At 35.6% G+C, this 25,635-nt stretch overlaps 1 protein-coding gene and 1 long non-coding RNA gene across 2 annotated transcripts; one reads left to right on the top strand and one right to left on the bottom strand.

Moving 5' to 3' along the window:
- The first annotated feature begins 124 nt into the window (after nt 1-124).
- LOC127845336 (retinol-binding protein 4-like) lies at nt 125-9,863 on the top strand. The gene is made up of 3 exons (XM_052376194.1): nt 125-703; nt 8,757-8,916; nt 9,244-9,863. Exons 1-3 carry the CDS (start codon nt 322-324, stop codon nt 9,461-9,463), a joined length of 762 nt encoding a protein of 253 aa, XP_052232154.1. The 5' UTR covers nt 125-321; the 3' UTR covers nt 9,464-9,863.
- On the bottom strand, nt 8,635-9,365 carry LOC127845337 (uncharacterized). The gene is made up of 2 exons (XR_008033182.1): nt 9,219-9,365; nt 8,635-8,889 (listed from the first exon to the last, which is right to left on the bottom strand). It is a non-coding gene; the product is annotated as an uncharacterized LOC127845337 (long non-coding RNA).
- Nucleotides 9,864-25,635: the final 15,772 nt, after the last annotated feature.

The raw sequence follows: 25,635 nt of genomic DNA, 5'->3' as shown, positions 1-25,635 counted from the left end.
ATATGGCGACCGTTAGCCACGAGGCCTATCTTACGGAGGAATCCGAGATAGCCGATGTATCACGGAGGCAATCTATTCGTGATGCTGACACCGGGGGTTAAAGTTCAGTAACATTTGCGATTGCACTGATACCACACTTGGCCTTTCGGCATACTACTTCAATCGCCGACTACTGTTAACTAACTAAACTTTATAATAATAGTTATAACTACTTGGACCATGGAACATATACCAAGACTTAATTAATTAAGTTTCCGATTACGAGTCTAACTAAAAACGGAAAACGTTTAGTAGCGTAAGTAGTGTTTAAACGATGTATTGATGACTTCCAGAAACTCAAGTCAGCAGACGATCATCACGTTTTCAGAAACCCGCAAAATGCCGTCTGCCGGAAGTCCTTATGGCGGGGTGTGTTCGCGTAGGAATAAGTGCCTTGTGTTCACGTTATTCCTCACAGTAGGAGCGTTGATAATGTTGATTAACGCCGGAATGTTCAGTAGTAACGTAGGCTTCACGGGAGGCGTTTGCAACCTGGATGATATTCCATTGCAGCAGAATTTCGACAAGAAGAAATTTGCGGGAAACTGGTACGCGACACAGACAAAAGGGATGGAAAACAAATTACTCGCCACATTGTTGGATTTTTATGACGTTAAAGTTAATTTCATTCTTAAGAATGACGACCAATATGACGTCAAATCAGGTATTATAGTGTTTTAGCCATAGTCTAATGGGAAATATTAAATTCTCTGCTATTTAATCATAACTCGGAAAAAATCTGAAGAAAAAAAACAATTGTGCTTTTATCATCTTTGTCATTAAATGGGCCTTTTCACAGATTTTTGCATGTATTGAAGTTTGTCATTCAATGCTTTTTATTGATACATTTAAACATTGGATCTAAAAAACTCCAGTAAACAAATAACAAAAATTAAATTAAAGAAAGAATAAGTAATCCTCAACTGGGCTCGAACCTCTGACCCCTGGAGTAAATGTATATCGCGTAGACAACTCGAACCTCTGACCCCTGGAGTAAATGTATATCGCGTAGACAACTCGAACCTCTGACCCCTGTAGTAAATGTATATCGCGTAGACAACTCGAACCTCTGACCCCTGTAGTAAATGTATATCGCGTAGACAACTCGAACCTCTGACCCCTGTAGTAAATGTATATCGCGTAGACAACTCGAACCTCTGACCCCTGTAGTAAATGTATATCGCGTAGACAACTCGAACCTCTGACCCCTGTAGTAAATGTATATCGCGTAGACAACTCGAACCTCTGACCCCTGTAGTAAATGTATATCGCGTAGACAACTCGAACCTCTGACCCCTGTAGTAAATGTATATCGCGTAGACAACTCGAACCTCTGACCCCTGTAGTAAATGTATATCGCGTAGACAACTCGAACCTCTGACCCCTGGAGTAAATGTATATCGCGTAGACAACTCGAACCTCTGACCCCTGTAGTAAATGTATATCGCGTAGACAACTCGAACCTCTGACCCCTGTAGTAAATGTATATCGCGTAGACAACTCGAACCTCTGACCCCTGTAGTAAATGTATATCGCGTAGACAACTCGAACCTCTGACCCCTGTAGTAAATGTATATCGCGTAGACAACTCGAACCTCTGACCCCTGGAGTAAATGTATATCGCGTAGACAACTCGAACCTCTGACCCCTGTAGTAAATGTATATCGCGTAGACAACTCGAACCTCTGACCCCTGGAGTAAATGTATATCGCGTAGACAACTCGAACCTCTGACCCCTGTAGTAAATGTATATCGCGTAGACAACTCGAACCTCTGACCCCTGGAGTAAATGTATATCGCGTAGACAACTCGAACCTCTGACCCCTGGAGTAAATGTATATCGCGTAGACAACTCGAACCTCTGACCCCTGTAGTAAATGTATATCGCGTAGACAACTCGAACCTCTGACCCCTGTAGTAAATGTATATCGCGTAGACAACTCGAACCTCTGACCCCTGTAGTAAATGTATATCGCGTAGACAACTCGAACCTCTGACCCCTGTAGTAAATGTATATCGCGTAGACAACTCGAACCTCTGACCCCTGTAGTAAATGTATATCGCGTAGACAACTCGAACCTCTGACCCCTGTAGTAAATGTATATCGCGTAGACAACTCGAACCTCTGACCCCTGGAGTAAATGTATATCGCGTAGACAACTCGAACCTCTGACCCCTGTAGTAAATGTATATCGCGTAGACAACTCGAACCTCTGACCCCTGTAGTAAATGTATATCGCGTAGACAACTCGAACCTCTGACCCCTGGAGTAATGTATATCGCGTAGACAACTCGAACCTCTGACCCCTGTAGTAAATGTATATCGCGTAGACAACTCGAACCTCTGACCCCTGTAGTAAATGTATATCGCGTAGACAACTCGAACCTCTGACCCCTGTAGTAAATGTATATCGCGTAGACAACTCGAACCTCTGACCCCTGTAGTAAATGTATATCGCGTAGACAACTCGAACCTCTGACCCCTGGAGTAAATGTATATCGCGTAGACAACTCGAACCTCTGACCCCTGTAGTAAATGTATATCGCGTAGACAACTCGAACCTCTGACCCCTGTAGTAAATGTATATCGCGTAGACAACTCGAACCTCTGACCCCTGGAGTAAATGTATATCGCGTAGACAACTCGAACCTCTGACCCCTGTAGTAAATGTATATCGCGTAGACAACTCGAACCTCTGACCCCTGGAGTAAATGTATATCGCGTAGACAACTCGGCCATCCATGCTCATACAATAAGTGATGTATTTTATACTTTATATAACGATCCTCGTAGTATCACAAAATAAACCGGCAACAACAGAACTCTCCAAATTATTCATTCGTTTCGCGTTGCAACTCTTTATAAGTTTCAGGTTTTTAAATCGTCAAAAGATGCACATAATGGATATTGTAGAGGATGGAAGATGTTCAGTATTACTGTTTCCTCACAAATATCATAACTAAAACGAAAATTTTCGACACTGAAACTTTTTTTTATTTTGTCAATTTACCAAAACGTGAAAAGGCCCCTTTAAGAATAATGTATTTACTGTGCATATTATTATCGTTTCAAAACACATTGATTGTGTTACATGACCAAAAGGGCATGCAATCATTGGTAAACTACTTATGGACGGAGTTTTAAGGGGAGTATCATAGGTTTTCCCCCATATATATGGCTGTAATCATAACATCGCATAATTCCTCTTTTCAAGAAACTTTATATGTAGTTACAGAAGTTTGAAGAAACACTAAACTGTATAACATTTATAAAAAAAATTTATAACACTCCTTCATGGTGACTCGACCTCTTTTCTAAACAATTAGCATTCCGGTACTTCAACGAGCATTTCCCTTCACATAAGTCCTTTTGATTTAAAGTGCGCACGTTTATAGTGGTGCCTCACGTACATTTAATTTATGCAGATTTTACCACTACCACAGAATTTTCCTGTCCCACTTTTATTGTCTCCAGAGATAAGTTTTTATAAAGTTATAAAAATAATTATTTCTTGAGTGCTTTTTTTAAAGGCAGATGTGTTAGCAACCGTTTTATAAATACTTATTTATATCTAAGTATTTTTATGTTTAGCAGACTATTTATCGTCAAATTGCCCCTTTATGTTTCAAAAATGGTGTAAAAGGGGCATTTTCACAGTTTTTGGCTTGAACTGAAGTTTGTCAGTAAATGCTTTATACTGCTAAATGTAAACATCGGATCTTAAAAGCTCTAGTAAAAACAAGAATACAATAAAAGAAAGAAAAATAAGCAACCCTTCAACTGGGCTGGAACCACTGACCCCTGGAGTAAAGTCTATTGCTTAGACCACTAGGCCATTCGTGTTCATACTATAATTGATGTATTTTATACTTCATATAAGCAATCCTCGTTGTGTCACCAAATTAAACGACAACAACATAACTATCCAAATTATTAAATCGTTTCGCGTTGCAACGCTTTATAATTTACAGGTTTTAAATCTTAAAAAAATGCATATAATGGATTCCTTTGAGCATGGTAAATGTTCATTATAACTTTTTCCTCGCAAACATCATAACTACAACGAAAATTTGCGAATATGAAACTTTTTTTGTCATTTTACCGAAACGTGAAAATGTCCCTTTAATGCTCCATGGGAAGAACGACGGGTTTTACACCGTACGGTTAAGGGTTAAAATCGATGCATTTGCAAAATGTTTTATTCTACAAGCCAATGACGATTTTTTTCTAAAAATGCATTCAAAAATTTTCTTTGAAACAAGATAACCATGTATGCACCCCTTAAAAGGACTTCTTCACAGTTTTGCAAAATGACAAAAAAAAATAATAATGGATTCGAGAAATAGTTTAAGCAAGATATTTAAACAAGCAAAAATAGCAATCTTGGCTAAGAAACATGTAAAAAATATATGTTCGTTTATTTACAATAATCAATCGCAAAAGTAAAAAATATGAAGCGTTCGAAACGCTTTCACAGACTTTTTCGCAAAACGTGTATGACCGACATAGAGTTTTAACACTGCATAAGTTGAAAGGCTCCGTAGTGTTAATTTAGTGACTTTTTATACATACATGTATTTTTTTTCCATTTTATTTTAATTTACTTTAAGCTTTTCCAAAATATTCCAGTTTTTGAAAAGTAGTCTTATGATAATTTTCACAAAAACAAAAATGTGTGAAATGCCTTTTGTTCATAATCTACTTATTCAACAACTATGAAAGAACAAAATGGGTCTTATATGTTTCCGACATATGCGCGGGTGCAAATGTATATCCCTGATTAGTCTATTGGTTTTAACGGATGGGTTATTTTACCGCAATTCAGACACATATCGCAGTCAGGTGCGTGTTTTTCCAGAGATAAACTATACCCGGATGTTGGCAGACGATATAGAGAACGAAGACAAATGGTAAATTTTGTTTCGCAATAGTCCTTTTAACTGTTTTGCGCAGTGGTAGCGCATCCCCTGTCGGATCCTGACGACGCGGGTTCGAATCCCCGTAACAAATGGTCTTTTTTGTTCAACTATTCAACTTACTATACAAATTATTTAAGACTATTAATTTTTTTTAAGATGTGTAAGAAATAATATCTACTGATATTTGGAAAATGCCCAAATCTGTTAACTATTCTCTTAAAAATGTTGATGGGACCGAGATTTTCGGTGAACTATCGTAGTTCCTCAATAGGTTTCATATATGTCATCATTCAATAACAATAAATATGTTCCTCGTTTTTTTTTTGCTAACATTTTGCATACTCAGTTATGCGTTAAATCTCGTCATACTTGATTTTGAAATCAAATACTTTTTCAATGTATTGATTAATGGGATACGTTACTTTAAATAGTTGTAACGTATAATTGATTGTCTTTTTTTCTGCAACAGTCTCTGAGTTTTTTTCCGGTCTTAAATATCTTTAAACTACGTGACGACAAACATTTACCTTACGATTTTTTTTTCAAATTACAGTATTTTGATAGTTATCTGCTAATTATTTCGCATTTTATTTAACATCATTTGAAACTTTGAATATGGATTAAAAAATTCAGAATGTGTGTTCCAAATACAGTGTGCATGTAATATTTTGCGTATGGGAAATATAACGACAACAACAACACAACAAACAAACCGATCTTCTCCCTTCTGCTAATATAAAATAAAGCAATCTTACCAGCATAATAAATAGTAACAAACAAAACAAGAAAAACAAATATACATCCGCAAAACAAGAAAAACAAATATACATCCGGGCATTTACTTGCTCACAAAATAACACGCTTCCTTGATACATATTTCTGAGTTTCCAACTGCTATAAGATGGCTTGCACTATTTCATTACTTCTTGTTTCATTTAATTGTACTTATTCTAAAAACAAACTTTTCTTTTTGATAGCCTTTTAGTTTTTATTCAGTCAACTATTTCTTTAGCATTTACTTCAGCAGAAACTTCCCTGTATCTTGCCAATAGACTTTCAACGCCGTCGGCGCTTTCGTTTTTCTTTACCGAGCAAATAAGTTTCTTAGCTGTTGTTAATGTTGGATACTGGTCTGTTTTTGTTGTGATATTGTTGTTGGTAGGCCTAATATAAGTAAACATGTTTACCATAGGTATCAATTAAGTATCATGACCATGAAAACTACCGAGCGACAACTCAAGATTACATATAACAAAAGAACACGTTGAAGTGAACATATGATACTTGTTAAGTGTGGAAAACAGATAAGTTTAGCGAGGCTTAGAAAACCTGAACCACGAGTCCGAACACCTCCTTGTTTGGCGACTAGTTCTTGTGTTCCGTGTCATGCATCGAAATTTTTATATATTCGACGCTAATTATACCCTGTGCTATATTTATTATACTCTATTTATTTAATAATTTCGGCAATTATGAAATTAAGCTAAGGTTATTCATTGCGCGTTTATTTGAAATATGTGCGGAAAAAAAATATGATAAAGTAACGAAAAATATTCTTATGATTGCACGTTTTTTTCGAAGAGTGTTACATAAATCTAAATATTTTATTTAAATACATGCATGGGGGAAATCACGTGATAATCTTTATATTCGCTCTATATCGCGACTTTACTCAATACGAAATTCTTTGGCGGTATAACAAAATTACAGCTCGCGTTAGAAAACTTATAACGAGAAAATACGAGATATAAATTTTCTAAATAAAGAGAATATTTATAGTTGCGAAGTAAACGCTCCTCATTTTCTTACTGATATCGCTGGAAAGTGAACGTCAGTTAAAAAATAAACAAAAATACAAAAAATAGTATCAATGGCGTAAAATATCTGTTTTGTCAGGGATGTCGCCATCATGAGCGTCACTTGATTACCCCCGTCTGTTGCATGCATTCCTTAGTTAGTGGTCCAAAGGTGTCGACAAGGTCAACGACGAAAATCGTTAACGGCCACTCCACCGGCATTTTAATACAGTATCAGACTCTTTTCAATTAAATGAAAATTTAATAACAATATTAAACCAGACGTTATTCACGTTTTTATCCAATCATTAATTTTGCCTGTGCAACAGCCTGTGGACAACAGCAGTCATATTTCACAATTTAAATATCCTTTGTTTGTGCAGTTGTTAATATTTAATATATGTTTATTTGGCTTTGTACTAAAATGTGCGGCCCCTCTGAAATCAATATTCATGTAAGTCCTATGCGTTTTTGAAGGATCCATGTATGACGATATGTCCCTGAATAAAGTGGTCCAATATTGCAATGCGTTCATAGCAAAGACATTTTAAAGGGTCCCTGTATGAAGATATGTCCCTGAACTAAGTGGTCCAATATTGCGATGCATTCATAACATAGACATTTTAAAGGGTCCCTGTATGAAGATATGTCCCTGACCTAAGTGGTCCGATATTGCGATGCGTTCATAACATAGACATTTTAAAGGATCCCTGTATGAAGCTTTGTCCCTGAACTAAGTAGTCCGATATTGCGATGCGTTATATACATAACCACGTGTTTGCTGCACTAAATACGAGACAGCTGATGAGATAAATACATGCGAACACGGATAGTTCTTTGTTAATTAAAGTGACGAGTGTGTATTTATAATGCATGAATATTACTGATGACAACACATTTACATGAACATTTAAGACAGACAGACGGACAGACGGACAGACATTTAAGTATGGTACATCGTTCGAGAATTGAATTTTGCACAAAAACGTTACATAAAAAGTAAAGTGTATAAGTATAAAAACTGATTCGTTACAGATTGTTAGACACATATATAATTTTGAGGCCAAACAATTGTCATTTCAATACTAATACGAGAATCATCAATAACATATAAGCCATAATTATATCATAGTTAATTACATTAGAGGAAAGACTCTGATGTGTTATCAGTAAACGCTCACGTGTATCGATATCACCATTCTGGATCGCTGACTATCTAGAAAGACACACTGACCGAGTAGTGACCCTGACATTTTGCACAAGTGCATGATCTGCTTAACGGATATAACGTCAATGCAGCGCAATAAACATTGATTACCCAACATTTTAAAGTAATCAAATGTATAAATCAAATACGAGAAATCGAATGTGCTTTGTATGTCACGGATCATCTAATAGGGAACAACACGAATAGAGTATTAATAATAAATTGAGTGGTGTTCTTAGAAAACTGGGCTTAATGCATGTGCTTAAAGTGTCATCCCAGATTAGCCTGTGCAGTCCGCATAGGCTAATCAGGGACGACACTTTCCACTTTTATGGTATTTTTAGTTTCAGGGAAGTCCCTCCTTACCAAAAATCAAGTTTAAGCGAAAAGTGTCGTCCCTGATTAGCATGTGCGGATGCACATGCTAATCTGGGACGACAATCCGCACAGGCTAATCTGGGGACATGCATTAAGCCTAGTTTTCTCAGAACACGACTCAATTTATAAGCATACCGACCAAGTTATTCTTAGAACAACGCCGATACCGATAAATAATTTTGTCTCAGGACCTGACCGTTGTATTATGTATCGTAAGAACATGTCTGCATAAAAAGTGGGGATTTCCCTATTGCGAGCATTGTTTAAGCTATACAACACACAATATATCGTCAATCAGTTTGTTTCCATTTAATAACTTGATACTCGATGAAAAACAATCAGAACTTTTTTTTATTATGCTCAGTTTACGTATTATCAAATAGTTTAATCGAACCAATTCTTTCGCGTCATTTCAGTTGGCGGGAAATTTTATGGCATGTGGTGTCCGATTGGTGAAGGTCATTTGACGTCAGCAGACGACAACGTGCCACAGCGGATGCAGATCCTGTTCGACACACCGACGGGGAAGAAGTTTGGCACGAAGGACGTCTGGTTGGTGAAAACAGACTATACCAGGTCAGACTGACGGTCATGTTATTTTTGGCCGTCCACTATATATGGCAAATCTGAATGATAATTTCCTGTTAAAGGTCCCCAATTAAGTTCCAGAAATACCGACGGTATCATATTTTCCATATTCCAAACATATTCTCACAAAAGTAAACTTCTTTAGATTTACACCATTGCTTAACGACATTCAATGAAATGCAATTGCAAAAGCATTTATATATAATTTGTAGCGAAATAATGCACAAATATTATATGTGTTACACTAAAAAAACACTAAAAACATGTAGCTTAAATCTCAAATTACTTACGGTCAAATCTATTGCCTCTGCCCAGATACGCGGTGTTATACTCGTGTTGGGACAAGACACCGGACGGCAGGTGTGCGCCGGGCTCAGCGTACGCGGGAGTCTTACAGCGCAGCCGGGATCCACTTCCGGAAGACGCAGTGACCGACATCCACGCCGAGCTCAACGATTGCTGCATCAGTCCCAAGTCGCTGAGAAAACTGAAACATGAAGGGTATTGCAAGTCGACGCAGGACGAGATCGGCTGAAGGAAGTGACGTCACTCTAAATTGTGATGCGATATTGTTGTTATGTTTTTTGTGTTTTGTTTTACACGTGACTGATCATCCTTCATAACTTTGATGTCACATTGTTATCGTTGTTCCAGCAGACTGAGCAGCTAAAAGTAATGAGTTCTCAACTGTGATGTCACACTTATATTATTTTTGTTGTTGTTGTTACATATGACTGATTTTTAATGGCACATTCAATGCAAACGGCTGTGGAAAGTCCGCGGTCACAACGATACGATTTAGGATGCGATTAACGATATTTATGTAAATACATGTAGTTGTAAAGCGTGAACAAAACATGTCTTCTGAATGATTTGAGAAGAATCCGCTGGCTCATTTTCGGATACGATTGATTAAAAGACGTCTGACCCGCTCAGCCGTATGTTATCGTTAATATTGCATATGATGTTTTGTTATTCCTCCACTTACATATATAACCCAACCAGCTTTCCGTACGTTGATGTTCATTCAACTAATATCGTAATTAACGACGCTATTTTAATTATTGCACTTACGTGCGATGTAAATTATTGTTTTCGATTTTTCGTCGATTATTGGCTTAATTCTACTTATCACCGTGGGCTTTGATTGAGAATAAGATAAGAAAATATAAGACTTTGACCTGTTTTTCTTTGATATTTTACTGTTTTATCTCAATGTCAGAGAACTAAATTTTGTTTTTGTTCGGCATCAAGGGACCGAACCCACCCGGATTCAGTCAATGGATCGGGACACGGAGGCAAGTGCTCCATTTTATATTTCCGCGGTCATAAACATCATTTGGAATGTTTCTTAAAAATCCAACGATAATCGATTACAACTTACTGTAGTGTTGAAAGGGAGACAAGCAGATCTACATGTAGATCTATGTAAACTTGTAACAGCTTGTCACGTAAAAAGAAGCGAGCTAGAATATATGCACACAGAAAGAAGAAGAATTGATAATTGGAAAGATATGTCATTTGAACACGACCAGAATCTATTGTCTCATGATTATGTCAATATGAAATGCAGATTTCTAACACCTCAACCCCCTCAGGGTCAACATTTTAATGCGTTTTTCGAAGTTGAAGCATTTTTTTATTTTTAATATGTTTGAAGAAATTGTATGCCGGGTCCAGCTGTGCCTAATAGCAGCTACGCCCTTGGATACATGTACTAGTAATCGGCACAGGGCTGATATGATCAGATTGGCCTGAAGGCAATGAAAAAATGGCCCGCTCGTGACGTCAAATGTGTTACTATTTATAGCAATAATTGGTAACATTTGTATAACGATAGTGATTTTCTGTATGGAAAGCTTCCGTCAAATGCTGCGCAAGACGGGAAATACAAATTGCGAACATTCTAAATATGTTATTTAATATGTATTTCTATTTTTAGTTCGTTTATATTTAATTGTAACATTGTGTTAACACACCTTTAGTGAATATGCATCTGTTGTTCTTAATAAAAGAAATAAAGTACCATGTAATGAGCCTTGTTCTGAGAAAACTGGGATAAATGCATGTGCGTAAACTTGATTTTCGGTAAGATGGGACTTCCTTGAAACTTAAACTACCATACAATCGGAAATTGTCGTCCCGGATTAGCCTGTGCGGACTGCACAGGCTAATCTGGGATGACACTCTACGCACATGCATTAAGCCCAGTTTTTACAGAACGCGGCTCTAATAAGTGCTCATTGACATGTGCGAAATTCTGGATTCGAATGACACCGATATTGTATTTTAATTGAGCCGGTCTCGCAAAAGAGGGCTTAATGCAAAAGAGTCCCAGTATCGTCCCAGATTAGCATTCCGTTTAAATGAAACTTCTTTTAAACGAAACATTTCATAACAGCGGAGCTGTGTCCCTGATTAGCCAGTATCCGGGACGTTACTTAACTAAAGTGCATTTGATTAAACCCAATTATCATTTCAAGTGAATTATCATGTTATTGCCGCATCATCGACAACATCAACAAGGCGGGATGTAATATTCAGTATTGTGCTATAAAACCATATTTAGTTTAGTTTAAACCTATTTATTTTAGCTCGATGCAATCGGAAGCCTAAGGCGTATTTGAAACAATCTCGTGTCCGTTTCCTGGGACTAAAACCAGTACTCAGCGTCTTCGAGAAAGATCTAAAGAACGCTCCCAACTTGGGGACCGAACCTATGACCTCCCGGTCGCTAGGCGGACATCATATCCATTACGCCACATAGACCATATTTGAACCTACAGTGGGAAAACTTGGCGTAGTGCAGTTGCGTACAGGCTAATCTGGAACGACATTTTTATATAAATGTTCTCGGTTCAAGGTCTATACGAAAATCAAATGAAGGCTGAAAGTGTCGTCCCTGATTATCCAGTACGGGTCGTCCCTGATTAGCCAGTACGAGTCGTCCCTGATTAGCCAGTACGGGTCGTCCCTGATTAGCCAGTATGGGTCGTCCCTGATTAGCCAGTACGGGTCGTCACTGATTAGCCAGTACGGGTCGTCCCTGATTAGCCAGTACGGGTCGTCCCTGATTAGCCAGTACAGGTCGTCCCTGATTAGTCAGTACGGGTCGTCCCTGATTAGTCAGTACGGGTCGTCTATGATTAGCCAGTACTGAATGAACAGGAGAATCTGGAACAACACATCACGCGCATGTTTTAAGCCCCATTTTCATGAGTCGAGGCTCGTCTTAAATGCGTGTGAGAGATTTGTAACCCTCTGTCAATCTTTCTGAAGGATGGTTTGGAGAGAATGCATACGAACGAACGTGCAAATATTTCTACACAAGCGTGGAACAACGCCTACACAAGAGTGGAACAACACCTACACACGCCACTCTGGATCAGCAGACGATTTATTTCATAAATCAATCTCTGGGTTAATGGCACTCTGGATCAGCAGACGATTTATTTCATAAATCAATCTCTGGGTTAATGGTCGCCATCTTTCGAACTACTTTAAAAAGTACAACAACAACAATAACAGTAGAAGACAAGTTTAATTGCGAAAAGTTGAAAAATTGAGTACATGTGTCACGGTTGTTGAGTGAAATAGTGTTATTTTCAACTGTGTATGAAGCATGTGAACTGGTAGTGGAATAACCGAATTGTTGGTGGAAATGGAATTTAGAAATATATCTAATAATTCATCATCGTGTAGAATTATCATCAGCATCATTTCTGTGGAACATTGCACTATTCAAAATACAAGTGTTTCATAGATATGGTGCTTTTGACATAGTTCACTAACCATCAAGACTGAAATGATTCATGCACACAGGTAAAGTAAATAATTGAATTTGTGCAGAATGTTTATTTTTTACAAATTATTAGATCTATGTAATTTGACCAATTTATTTTAGATTGATTGCACTGAAACTCAAAGTCTAAAGCTTAGTAAGACACTTAAGCCAGTTTTCTGAGAAGAAACAATACTTGTTCAGAGTATAGCAGGCTCATGCGGCCTCTGGTTTATTTATTTGGCCTCGGCCTTTAACCTGGGTCGCTTTGATTTCAGGTGTTTAGCCCCCATATCAACAAGGCTCTCGACCCTAAATGTAGTTATTCATATTTTTTAAAGATTTTGAGAACCCTCACTCGTGCCAGTGGGGATAAAACAGGGACCTTCTTATAGCTAGATGAATGCATCAAATATGCCAGCAACACTTTATAATCAATAACTTTATAATTGATGATTCTGTTCTTTTAACTACATTACTAATTTACCAAAACAATGTGAAACACATTTTTATGCCCCCAAAGGAGGGCATATAGTGATCGCACTGTCCGTCTGTCTATCCGTCACACTTTGCATTTAGGTTTCGAAAAAATGCTCATAACTTCTATGTCGCTTCAGATGTAACATTCATATTTGGAATGCATGTGTATATGGACAAGGCCTTCCCATACACACACAAATTTTGACCCCTTTGACCTTGAACTTAGGGTCGGCTTTTAGGTTTTGAAAAATGCTCATAACTTCTATTAAAGCGTTTATCGGGGGCGTATGTCATCCTACGGAGACAGCTCTTGTTTTTGCTACTGTCCTCTGCACAAACCATGATATATCTGCATATATGCATCCAACCAAATCAGTAAAACTATTTGTCACTTAATTACAGTAAACTTATTGCATGTTAACTTTTCAACAATATATATATATACATGTATATATAATTATATATAACAGATCTTGAAAAAAACTCACATCAAACTTCAAATTGTTTTAGTAAATTATAGGCTTTAATTGGTATTGTGACATTGACACCACTCATGCATACGACTATACAATTATACAACTATGGAGCACATTATTTATGAGAAATTCCAATACATCAACATATGGTCTCAGATTTAAGGCAGATAATCTAGTGCTTTTTTGCTGTCATTTTTACTATTACACATTTTTTCATTTTATGTTATGATGCATTGATCTTGTTTCTAAATTAACCAAGCAATCATGTTTAACTTTTGAAGGAAGATGTTGTCTGATAAATATAGAAAATATAATCACTACAAAGTGAACAAAATTCAGTTGAAGACTGTGACCAACAAAGATTTGCCAAAGAGCAATTCAGATCATGATTTAAATTAAATACAAGTAATATGAAAGTCTGGCTATTGGATCCCAGTTAAGACTTATTTGTCAAATCTGCACATTAATTTTCCCTTAGCCATGTAGAATTGGGGACTAAATACCATCAAGTCATGTAAAAAGGAGCAGGGTATAGCACGCTGCTATTGATCTCTTGAGCTTTCACATGAATTTTACGGGTAATTTTCATACAACAAATGATATTATGTAGTGTAATGATAAAGCATTATGAGCACAAATTATATCTCTTACTAGTGGTGCAAAAATCAATTAAGTGTCACATTTCAAAAGAAAATTTATATAAAAAGGTATTATTAATTGTTAAAACGTTATAAAAGGTTATTTCAATTCACTAAAGCATTTAATTACAAGAACAAGTGCATTTTATGTCCATTACAATACATGTTACAGTATTGGCATTGTATTTATCTGCATTTGATGTGCATTTAAAAAACACTTAAAAATGCAGACAAGACACACTTCTAACAGAAACAAATGTATTTTTTTCTGCATTTTTCCAGCATTAATACTCTTCAAGTGTATTTTTTATCATCCCAAATACACTTTACCAGGGAAAAGGTATGTTAAAATGCATTTTAGTTTGTTTTAAGTATATTTTCAAATGCATTAAGACACTCTTTTCTTTTGCAAAAAATGTTGAACAAAAACTTGAAAATATTTAATATACTAAAGTGTAGTAATAATTAAAGTTTTGTATGAGCATCAAAAACAGTGTCAAATTCATACCAGTGCCTATTTAGTAGCAGTAGGCCTTATATGGTCTACTTGTGGTAGAAATAATGCATTTTGTATAATACAACATACATTAATTAAAAAATATAGCTGCCCATACAGTTCAAAACAATGTTCAATTAACTACACTATGCAAAGTTGAAATATGACATCAAGCTTGGAATAATCTTTTCAATAATGAATAATATGCTGTTTTAATTTATAAGTGAAATAGACACTTGCATATAAAAACTGATTTTAAATCAAAACTAAATGTTTAATTTGATTTTTAGCTCCACTGCCCAAAGGTCATGTGTTCATCGTGCATCCATGCATAAACTTTTCCTTTAAACATCTTCTCCTAAACTACTGGTCCTATTCTGATGAAATTTCTTAGGAATGTTCCTGGGGTGTACCTCTTTCAAATTTGTTCAAATTATGCCCCTGGGGTCAAATTTGACTCTGCCCTGGGGGTCACAAAATTGAAAATTTGCTTAAATAAGGCCTATTTTGTGAAAACTTTCAAAATCTCCCGTCCATAACCATTGGGCCTAGGGCTATCAAATTTGGTATGTAGAGACATCTAATAGTCCTCTACCAAATTTGTTCAAATTATACCCCTGGGGTCAAATTTGACCCTGCCCCGGGGGTCACAAAATTGAACATATGCTTATATAGGGTATATTTTGTGAAAACTTTACAAATCTTCTCGTCCATAACCATTGGGCCTAGGGCTACCAAATTTGGTATGTAGTGGCATCTTATAGTCCTCTACCAAGTTTATTCAAATTATGCCCCTGGGGTCAAGTTTGACCCTGCCCCGAGGGTCACAAAATTGAACATATGCTAATATAAGGCCTATTTTGTGAAAACTTCAAAAAAATTCTTGTCAATAACACTCCGGCCTAGGGCTATCAAATTTGGTATATAGTGACATCTAATAGTCCTCTACCAAATTTGTTCAAATTTAATCCCTAGGGTCAAATTTGACCCTGCCCCGGGGGTCACAAAATTGAACATATGCTTATATAATGCCTATTTTGTGATAACTTAAAAAAAAATCTTATCCATAACTATTAGGCCTAGGGCTACACAATTTGGTATGTAGTGACATTGTATAGTCCTCTACTTAGTTTGTTCAAATTATGCCCCAGGGGTCAAATTTGACCCTGCCCCGGGGGCCACAAAATCAATTATATGCTTATATAATGCCTATTTTGTGAAAATTTTAAAACTCTTCTTGTCCTTAACCATAAGGCATAGGGTTACCAAATTTGGTATGTAGTGACATGTTATATTTCTCTACCAAGTTTGTTCAAATTATGCCCCTTGGGTCAAATTTGACCCTGCCCGGGGTCACAAAACTGAACATACGCTTATATGGGGCCTATTTTGTGAAAACTTTAAAAATCTTGTTGTCCATAACCATTGGGCCTAGGGCTACCAAATTTGGTATGTAGTGACATCTAATAAACCTCTACCAAATTTGTTCAAATAATGCCTCTGGGGTCAACTTTGACCCTGCCCCGGGGGGTCACAAAATTGAATAAACGCTTTTAAAGTGCCTATTTTGTGAAATCTTTAAAAATCTTCTTGTCAAAAACCATTTGGACTATGGCTACCAAATTTGGTATGCAGTAACATCTTATAGTCCTCTACCAAGTTTGTTCAAATTATGCCCTTTGGGTCAAATTTGATCCTGACCTGCATGTCACAAAATTGAACATTATATACGCTTATATCTTGCTTATTTTGTGAAAACTTTAAAAATATTCTTGTCCTTTACTCTAGGACCTAGGGCTACCACATTTTGTATGTAGTGAGATATAGTAGTCCTCTACAAAGTTTTCTCAAATTTTGCCCCTGGGGTTAAATTTGACCCAGCCCAGAAGGTCACAAAAGTGTACATGTGCTTAAATAGGGCCTATATTTAAGTATTTGCACATGCAGAGAAATTTGTTTTAGCCTTTTTTCAGCAGTGGAGTGATACAGGGCCATCATGGCCCTCTTGTTTAAATACTCAAAAAATGAAACCGTGTTCATGCTTGCATGAACACAGTTTATAAATGCTGTCAGAATTATAAAATATGCAATTACTATAAATACAAATGCCAGGGAAAAGTGCTTTTTGTACTAAAAAATTCGAATGAATATTACAATAATACATTCTGAATACTTTAGTATGTAATTAACAGTTTTTGTCTGAGAAAATCACTAAATTTTATATATTAATTCAAATTCACATAAATCATATTTCAAAAACACATCATTACTTCAAATCCTTTCACACAATACTGAAAAAAAATGCACAGTTTCTGATTGTTATTGATTCTTTTATTAATTTATACATGTACCATTTTTTAATCTTGATGCATCCTCAATTGTATAATGCACATCTTAATCTGTTTTAACAATTATAATATAAAGATTAAGGCTGACTCGGTAAAATAATAATCCATGATTTCTGCAGTACTTGCAGACAAAATAGGAATACTGCTGTGATATTATTTTATCTATCTAATGGGATATTAATTTGGCTTCAATAGAAAAAAATCAAAGCATACACATGTATAAAATGTGTATGTATATATTAGTTAAACTTAAATTGATTGACCATCGATAAAAGATATTATAATATATGTATGTATATATATATATCCTTGTAAAACTAAAAATTAAATATGTATGTTTCTATTACATCATTTAGGACTTTTATTTTCAGACAAAGTAGAGTGAAGCTTAAAACAGTATCCAATTGTAACAGTCAATTTTGGGAAAATCAACCTTATAATTATTTTCTGTGTTGGCCAATGTCATAATTGGTATAAAATGTATATTGAACTGGAAGTTTTCTTTATTTTAAATGATAACATTTGCTTGGTCAGCCATAATTGTCACAATCAAGTGGTCTTTTTACACTGTAGTTTTCTCACTGACTATGGGTTTGTTCTGAGAATTAGCCACACAAAGTATCGTTGGGGAGATGAGTTGTCAATTTTATGTTTATCAGTCTTTCATAAACCAGTATACCTGTAAAAAGGGAATTTGTAACTAATAATCACACAATATACACAATTAAAATTGTATGCATTTAGATTTATTTAGTACTGCACATTAATCATTTTCCAAAAATATGTAGCAACATTACATTATATAATGCTGCAATACTAAAGTAATTTACTAATTAAAGGTCGCTGATGTGTAATGGATGTGGTGTCCATCTAATGATTTGGAGGTCACTGGTTTGATCCCCAGTGTGGGAGCATTCTTAAGAAATCTCCAAGAGACACCCAAGTACTGGTTCTAGGCACAGGAAACGAACTCAAGAGCATTTCACATACATGTACGTAGTTAGTACTTTAAATTTAATCGAACTAAAAATGGGTTAAAACTAACAACTGAAACCCTTATTAATACATTTTATTTTGAATCAAGCAAATGTGCAAATTCATTAAAAATAATGAGTAAAATTTAAAAATTCTACTTTAAAGTAATCATGATAATTTAGATCATTTTCAGAATATTTAATGATGATAATGATACAATTATATATTCCCTAAATGATAAAAATAAAACATGTAATGTTCATTTATGCAAAAAACGTTTTAATTTTATCAATATCATGGTAATTACAACTAGATACAGGCAATTAGATCAGAAACGTGCATTAATTATATTAACCCATTCATGCCTAGCGTCCTGAAAAAAGGACATTGCAAACAGCGTAGACCCAGATGAGACGCCGCATCATGCGGCGTCTCATCTGGGTCTGCGCTGTTTGCTTAAAGAAATTTCTGTAAGAAATATTCTAAATATAGAAATAAATATACCAGACACCCCTACTTTTGGAAATAAATTGATCCAATTTAGAAGGATGGGAGAGTCCACTGGGCATAAATGGGTTAATGAACAACCCAGACATTTGTAGTGATTTATGGTCACTATTTGATTAACGTTCTATACATGACCTGTCATAAAAGGTATTTTTTAGACAGTACTACAATCGGCAATGATAGTCTGTATTGCATACATATTCCAACGTCTATTATCGATTCGCTTCCTCAAACTGAACAAATATTTAATGTTTACATCGCGAAACGTAATGCATCCAGTTTCACTTTCGGTTTGGTTGGTTTTGTAAACACCGTAATTTCATATAAAAAATTGGATGATAGGGTGATTAAATAATAATGGAAAAGTAAATCACTTGGATAATAGGTCAAAATGCAACACAAATGAACGTTAATAGTGCTCTTAATATCAAAGTTTCGGTAAAAAGTTTGGCGCTAGTTCAACGCGCATGTATGTAGCCTCATAACAATAGACTGACAACCTTTTGGGTAGTAAAGTAGTAATACAAGGCAATATGGCGACCGTTAGCCACGAGGCCTATCTTACGGAGGAATCCGAGATAGCCGATGTATCACGATTGGGTTAATGGTCGCCATCTTTCGAACTACTTTCAAAAGTACAACAACAACAATAACAGTAGAAGACAATTTTAATTGCGAAAAGTTGAATAATTGAGTACATGTGTCACGGTTGTTGAGTGAAATAGTGTTATTTTCAACTGTGTATGAAGCATGTGAACTGGTAGTGGAATAACCGAATTGTTGGTGGAAATGGAATTTAGAAATATATCTAATAATTCATCATCGTGTAGAATAATCATCAGCAGCATTTCTGTGGAACATTGCACTATTAAAAAAACAAGTGTTTCATAGATATGGTGCTTTTGACATAGTTCACTAACCATCAAGACTGAAATGATTCATGCACACAGGTAAAGTAAATAATTGAATTTGTGCAGAATGTTTATTTTTTACAAATTATTATTTATTAAATTTGACCAATTTATTTTAGATTGATTGCACTGAAACTCAAAGTCTAAAGCTTAGTAAGACACTTAAGCCAGTTTTCTGACAAGAAACAATACTTGTTCAGAGTATAGCAGGCTCATGCGGCCTCTGGTTTATTAATTTGGCCTCGGCCTTTAACCTGGGTCGCTTTGATTTCAGGTGTTTAGCCCCCATATCAACAAGGCTCTCGACCCTATATGTAGTTATTCATATTGTTTAAAGATTTTGAGAACCCTCACTCGGTGCCAGTGGGGATAAAACAGGTACCTTCTTATAGCTAGATGAATGCATCAAATATGCCAGCAACACTTTATAATCAATAACTTTATAATTGATGATTCTGTTCTTTTAACTACATTACTAATTTACCAAAACAATGTGAAACACATTTTTATGCCCCCAAAGGAGGGCATATAGTGATCGCACTGTCCGTCTGTCTATCCGTCACACTTTGCATTTAGGTTTCGAAAAAATGCTCATAACTTCTATGTCGCTTCAGATGTAACATTCATATTTGGTATGCATGTGTATATGGACAAGGCCTTCCCATACACACACAAATTTTTACCCCTTTGACCTTGAACTTAGGGTCGGCTTTTAGGTTTTGAAAAATGCTCATAACTTCTATTAAAGCGTTTATCGGGGGCGTATGTCATCCTACGGAGACAGCTCTTGTTTTTGCTACTGTCCTCTGCACAAACCATGATATATCTGCATATATGCATCCAACCAAATCAGTAAAACTATTTGTCACTTAATTACAGTAAACTTATTGCATGTTAACTTTTCAACAATATATATACATATATACATGTATATATAATTATATATAACAGATCTTGAAAAAAAACTCACATCAAACTTCAAATTGTTTTAGTAAATTATAGGCTTTAATTGGTATTGTGACATTGACACCACTCATGCATGCGACTATACAATTATACAACTATGGAGCACATTATTTATGAGAAATTCCAATACATCAACATATCGTCTCAGATTTAAGGCAGATAATCTAGTGCTTTTTGCTGCCATTTTTACTATTACACATTTTTTCATTTTATGTTATGATGCATTGATCTTGTTTCTAAATTAACCAAGCAATCATGTTAAACTTTTGAAGAAAGATGTTGTCTGATAAATATAGAAAATATAATCACTACAAAGTGAACAAAATTCAGTTGAATACTGTGACCAACAAAGATTTGCCAAAGAGCAATTCAGATCATGATTTAAATTAAATACAAGTAATATGAAAGTCTGCCTATTGGATCCCAGTTAAGACTTATTTGTCAAATCTGCACATTAATTTTCCCTTAGCCATGTAGAATTGGGGACTAAATACCATCAAGTCATGTAAAAAGGAGCAGGGTATAGCACGCTGCTATTGATCTCTTGAGCTTTCACAAGAATTTTACGGGTAATTTTCATACAACAATTGATATTATGTAGTGTAATGATAAAGCATTATGAGCACAAATTATATCTCTTACTAGTGGTGCAAAAATCATTTAAGTGTCACATTTCAAAAGAAAATTTATATAAAAAGGTATTATTAATTGTTAAAACGTTATAAAAGGTTATTTCAATTCACTAAAGCATTTAATTACAAGAACAAGTGCATTTTATGTCCATTACAATACATGTAACAGTATTGGCATTGTATTTATCTGCATTTGATGTGCATTTAATACACTTAAAAATGCAGACAAGACACACTTCTAACAGAAACAAATGTATTTTTTTCTGTATTTTTCCAGCATTAATACTCTTCAAGTGTATTTTTTATCATCCCAAATACACTTTACCAGGAAAAAGTATGTTAAAATGCATTTTTAGTTTGTTTTAAGTATATTTTCAAATGCATTAAGACACTCTTTTCTTTTGCAAAAAATGTTGAACAAAAACTTGAAAATATTTAATATACTAAAGCGTAGTAATAATTAAAGTTTTGTATGAGCATCAAAAACAGTGTCAAATTCATACCAGTGCCTATTTAGTAGCAGTAGGCCTTATATGGTCTACTTGTGGTAGAATTAATGCATTTTGTATAATACAACATACATAAATTAAAAAATATAGCTGCCCATACAGTTCAATACAATGTTCAATTAACTACACTATGCAAAGTTGAAATATGACATCAAGCTTGGAATAATCTTTTCAATAATGAACTAGAAATGGCGCGGCAGAGGCCGACGCGTATCCCCACGCCGAATGTTTGACCTAGGTGTGCCCCAGGGTTGGTAATGGGGCCATGCATAGCTGAGATTGACCGTATTGTCATAAGAGAAGTTCATCATTAATTAGAAGTGAATTGGTGTAGAAATGAAGAAGTTATAGTAAAAGGCAATTTTGGGTGGGTGTGACATATGTGGGCAGGGCGCCCCAGGGTTGGTAATTGTGCCATGCATAGTTGAGATTGACCGTATTGTCATAAGAGAGGTTCAGTATCAATTTGAAGTGAATCGGTGTAGAAATGAAGAAATTATAGTAAAAGGCAATTTTGGGTGGGTGTGGTCTATGTGGGCGGGGCGCCCCAGGGTTGCTAATGGGGCCATGCATAGTTGAGATTGACTGTATTGTCATAAGAGAAGTTCAATATCAATTTGAAGTGAATCGGTGTAGAAATGAAGAAATTATAGTAAAGGCAATTTTGGGTGGGTGTGGTCTATGTGGGCGGGGCCCCAGGGTTGGTTATGGGGCCATGCATAGTTGAGATTGACCCTAATGTCATAGGAGAAGTTCAGTATCAATTTGAAGTGAATCCGTGTAGAAATGAAAAAATTATAGTAAATGGAATTTTTTGGTGGGTGTGGCCTATGTGGGCGGGCGCCCCAGGGTTGGGATTGGGGCCATGCATAGTTGAGATTGACCCTAATGTCATAACAAAAGTTCAGTATCAATTTGAAGTGAATCCGTGTAGAAATGAAAAAATTATAGTAAATGGAAATTTTTGGTGGGTGTGGCCTATGTGGGCGGGGCGCCCCAGGGTTGGGAATGGGGCCATGTATGGTTGAGATTGACCGTATTGTCATAGGTGAGGTCCAGTATCAATTTGAAGTGAATCGGTGTAGAAATAAAGAAGTAAATGTAAAATAACCTAAAAAAATGAGTGATAATTTCTGACGCGGCCCCACCCCAACCCCTATAACTTTTGACCCAGGGGTCAGATCAAAATTCCAAATAGTGCAGGGTCGCACATATGCTCATAGCTACCATGTGTGTAAATTTCAAGGTTCTAGTGCTTTTAGTGTAGGAGGAGATAGTGGCCAGGACGGACGGACAGACGGACGGACGGACGGCGGAGATCACCACAATATCCCCACCTTTTTTTCAAAAAGCGTGGGGATAATAATATGCTGTTTTAATTTATAAGTGAAATAGACACTTGCATATAAAAACTGATTTTAAATCAAAACTAAATGTTTAATTTGATTTTTAGCTCAACTGGCCAAAGGTCCTGTGTCCATCGTGCATCCATGCATAAACTTTTCCTTTAAACATCTTCTCCTAAACTACTGGTCCAATTCTGATGAAATTTCTTAGGAATGTTCCTGGGGTGTACCTCTTTCAAATTTGTTCAAATTATGCCCCTGGGGTCAAATTTGACTCTGCCCTGGGGGTCACAAAATTGAAAATTTGCTTAAATAAGGCCTATTTTGTGAAAACTTTCAAAATCTCCCGTCCATAACCATTGGGCCTAGGGCTATCAAATTTGGTATGTAGAGACATCTAATAGTCCTCTACCAATTTGTTCAAATTATACCCCTGGGGTCAAATTTGACCCTGCCCCGGGGGTCACAAAATTGAACATATGCTTATATAGGGTATATTTTGTGAAAACTTTACAAATCTACTCGTCCATAACCATTGGGCCTAGGGCTACCAAATTTGGTATGTAGTGGCATCTTATAGTCCTCTACCAAATTTGTTCAAATTATGCCCCTGGGGTCAAGTTTGACCCTGCCCCGAGGGTCACAAAATTGAACATATGCTTATATAAGGCCTATTTTGTGAAAACTTCAAAAAATTTCTTGTCAATAACAATCCGGCCTAGGGCTATCAAATTTGGTATAAAGTGACATCTAATAGTCCTCTACCAAATTTGTTCAAATTTAATCCCTAGGGTCAAATTTGACCCTGCCCCGGGGGTCACAAAATTGAACATATGCTTATATAATGCCTATTTTGTGATAACTTAAAAAAAAATCTTGTCCATAACCATTAGGCCTAGGGCTACACAATTTGGTATGTAGTGACATTGTATAGTCCTCTACTTAGTTTGTTCAAATTATGCCCCAGGGGTCAAATTTGACCCTGCCCTGGGGGCCACAAAATCAATTATATGCTTTTATAGTGCCTATTTTGTGAAAATTTTAAAACTCTTCTTGTCCTTAACCATAAGGCATAGGGCTACCAAATTTGGTATGTAGTGACATGTTATAGTTCTCCACCAAGTTTGTTCAAATTATGCCCCTTGGGTCAAATTTGACCCTGCCCGGGGTCACAAAACTGAACATACGCTTATATGGGGCCTATTTTGTGAAAACTTTAAAAATCTTGTTGTCCATAACCATTGGGCCTAGGGCTACCAAATTTGGTATGTAGTGACATCTAATAAACCTCTACCAAATTTGTTCAAATAATGCCTCTGGGGTCAACTTTGACCCTGCCCCGGGGGGTCACAAAATTGAATAAACGCTTTGAAAGCGCCTAATGTGAAATCTTTAAAAATCTTCTTGTCGAAAACCATTTGGACTATGGCTACCAAATTTGGTATGCAGTAACATCTTATAGTCCTCTACCAAGTTTGTTCAAATTATGTCCTTTGGGTCAAATTTGATCCTGACCCGCATGTCACAAAATTGAACATTATATACGCTTATATCTTGCTTATTTTGTGAAAACTTTAAAAAATATTCTTGTCCTAAACTCTAGGACCTAGGGCTACCACATTTTGTATGTAGTGAGATATAGTAGTCCTCTACAAAGTTTTCTCAAATTATGCCCCTGGGGTTAAATTTGACCCAGCTCAGAAGGTCACAAAAGTGTACATGTGCTTAAATAGGGCCTATATTTAAGTATTTGCACATGCAGAGAAATTTGTTTCAGCCTTTTTTTCAGCAGTGGAGTGATACAGGGCCATCATGGCCCTCTTGTTTAAATACTCAAAAAATGAAACCGTGTTCATGCTTGCATGAACACAGTTTATAAATGCTGTCAGAATTATAAAATATGCAATTACTATAAATACAAATGCCAGGGAAAAGTGCTTTTTGTACTAAAAAATTCGAATGAATATTACAATAATACATTTTGAATACTTTAGTATGTAATTAACAGTTTTTGTCTGAGAAAATCACTAAATTTTATATATTTATTCAAATTCACATAAATCATATTTCAAAAACACATCATTACTTCAAATCCTTTCACACAATACTGAAAAAAATGCACAGTTTCTGATTGTTATTGATTCTTTATTAATTTATACATGTACCATTTTTTAATCTTGATGCATCCTCAATTGTATAATTCACATCTTAATCTGTTTTAACAATTATAATATAAAGATTAAGGCTGACTCAGTAAAATAATAATCCATGATTTCTGCAGTACTTGCAGACAAAATAGGAATACTGCTGTGATATTATCTATCTATCTAATGGGATATTAATTTGGCTTTAATAGAAAAAAATCAAAGCATACACATGTATAATATGTGTATGTATATATTAGTTAAACTTAAATTGATTGACCATCGATAAAAGATATTATAATATATGTATGTATATATATATATCCTTGTAAAACTAAAAATTAAATATGTATGTTTCTATTACATCATTTAGGACTTTTATTTTCAGACAAAGTAGAGTGAAGCTTAAAACAATATCCAATTGTAACAGTCAATTTTGGGAAAATCAACCTTATAATTATTTTCTGTGTTGGCCAATGTCATAATTGGTATAAAATG

The sequence above is a fragment of the Dreissena polymorpha genome, chromosome 9, assembly GCF_020536995.1.
Source record: "Dreissena polymorpha isolate Duluth1 chromosome 9, UMN_Dpol_1.0, whole genome shotgun sequence".
NCBI lineage: Eukaryota > Metazoa > Mollusca > Bivalvia > Myida > Dreissenidae > Dreissena > Dreissena polymorpha.
This window is presented reverse-complemented; position numbering and strand designations above follow the sequence as displayed.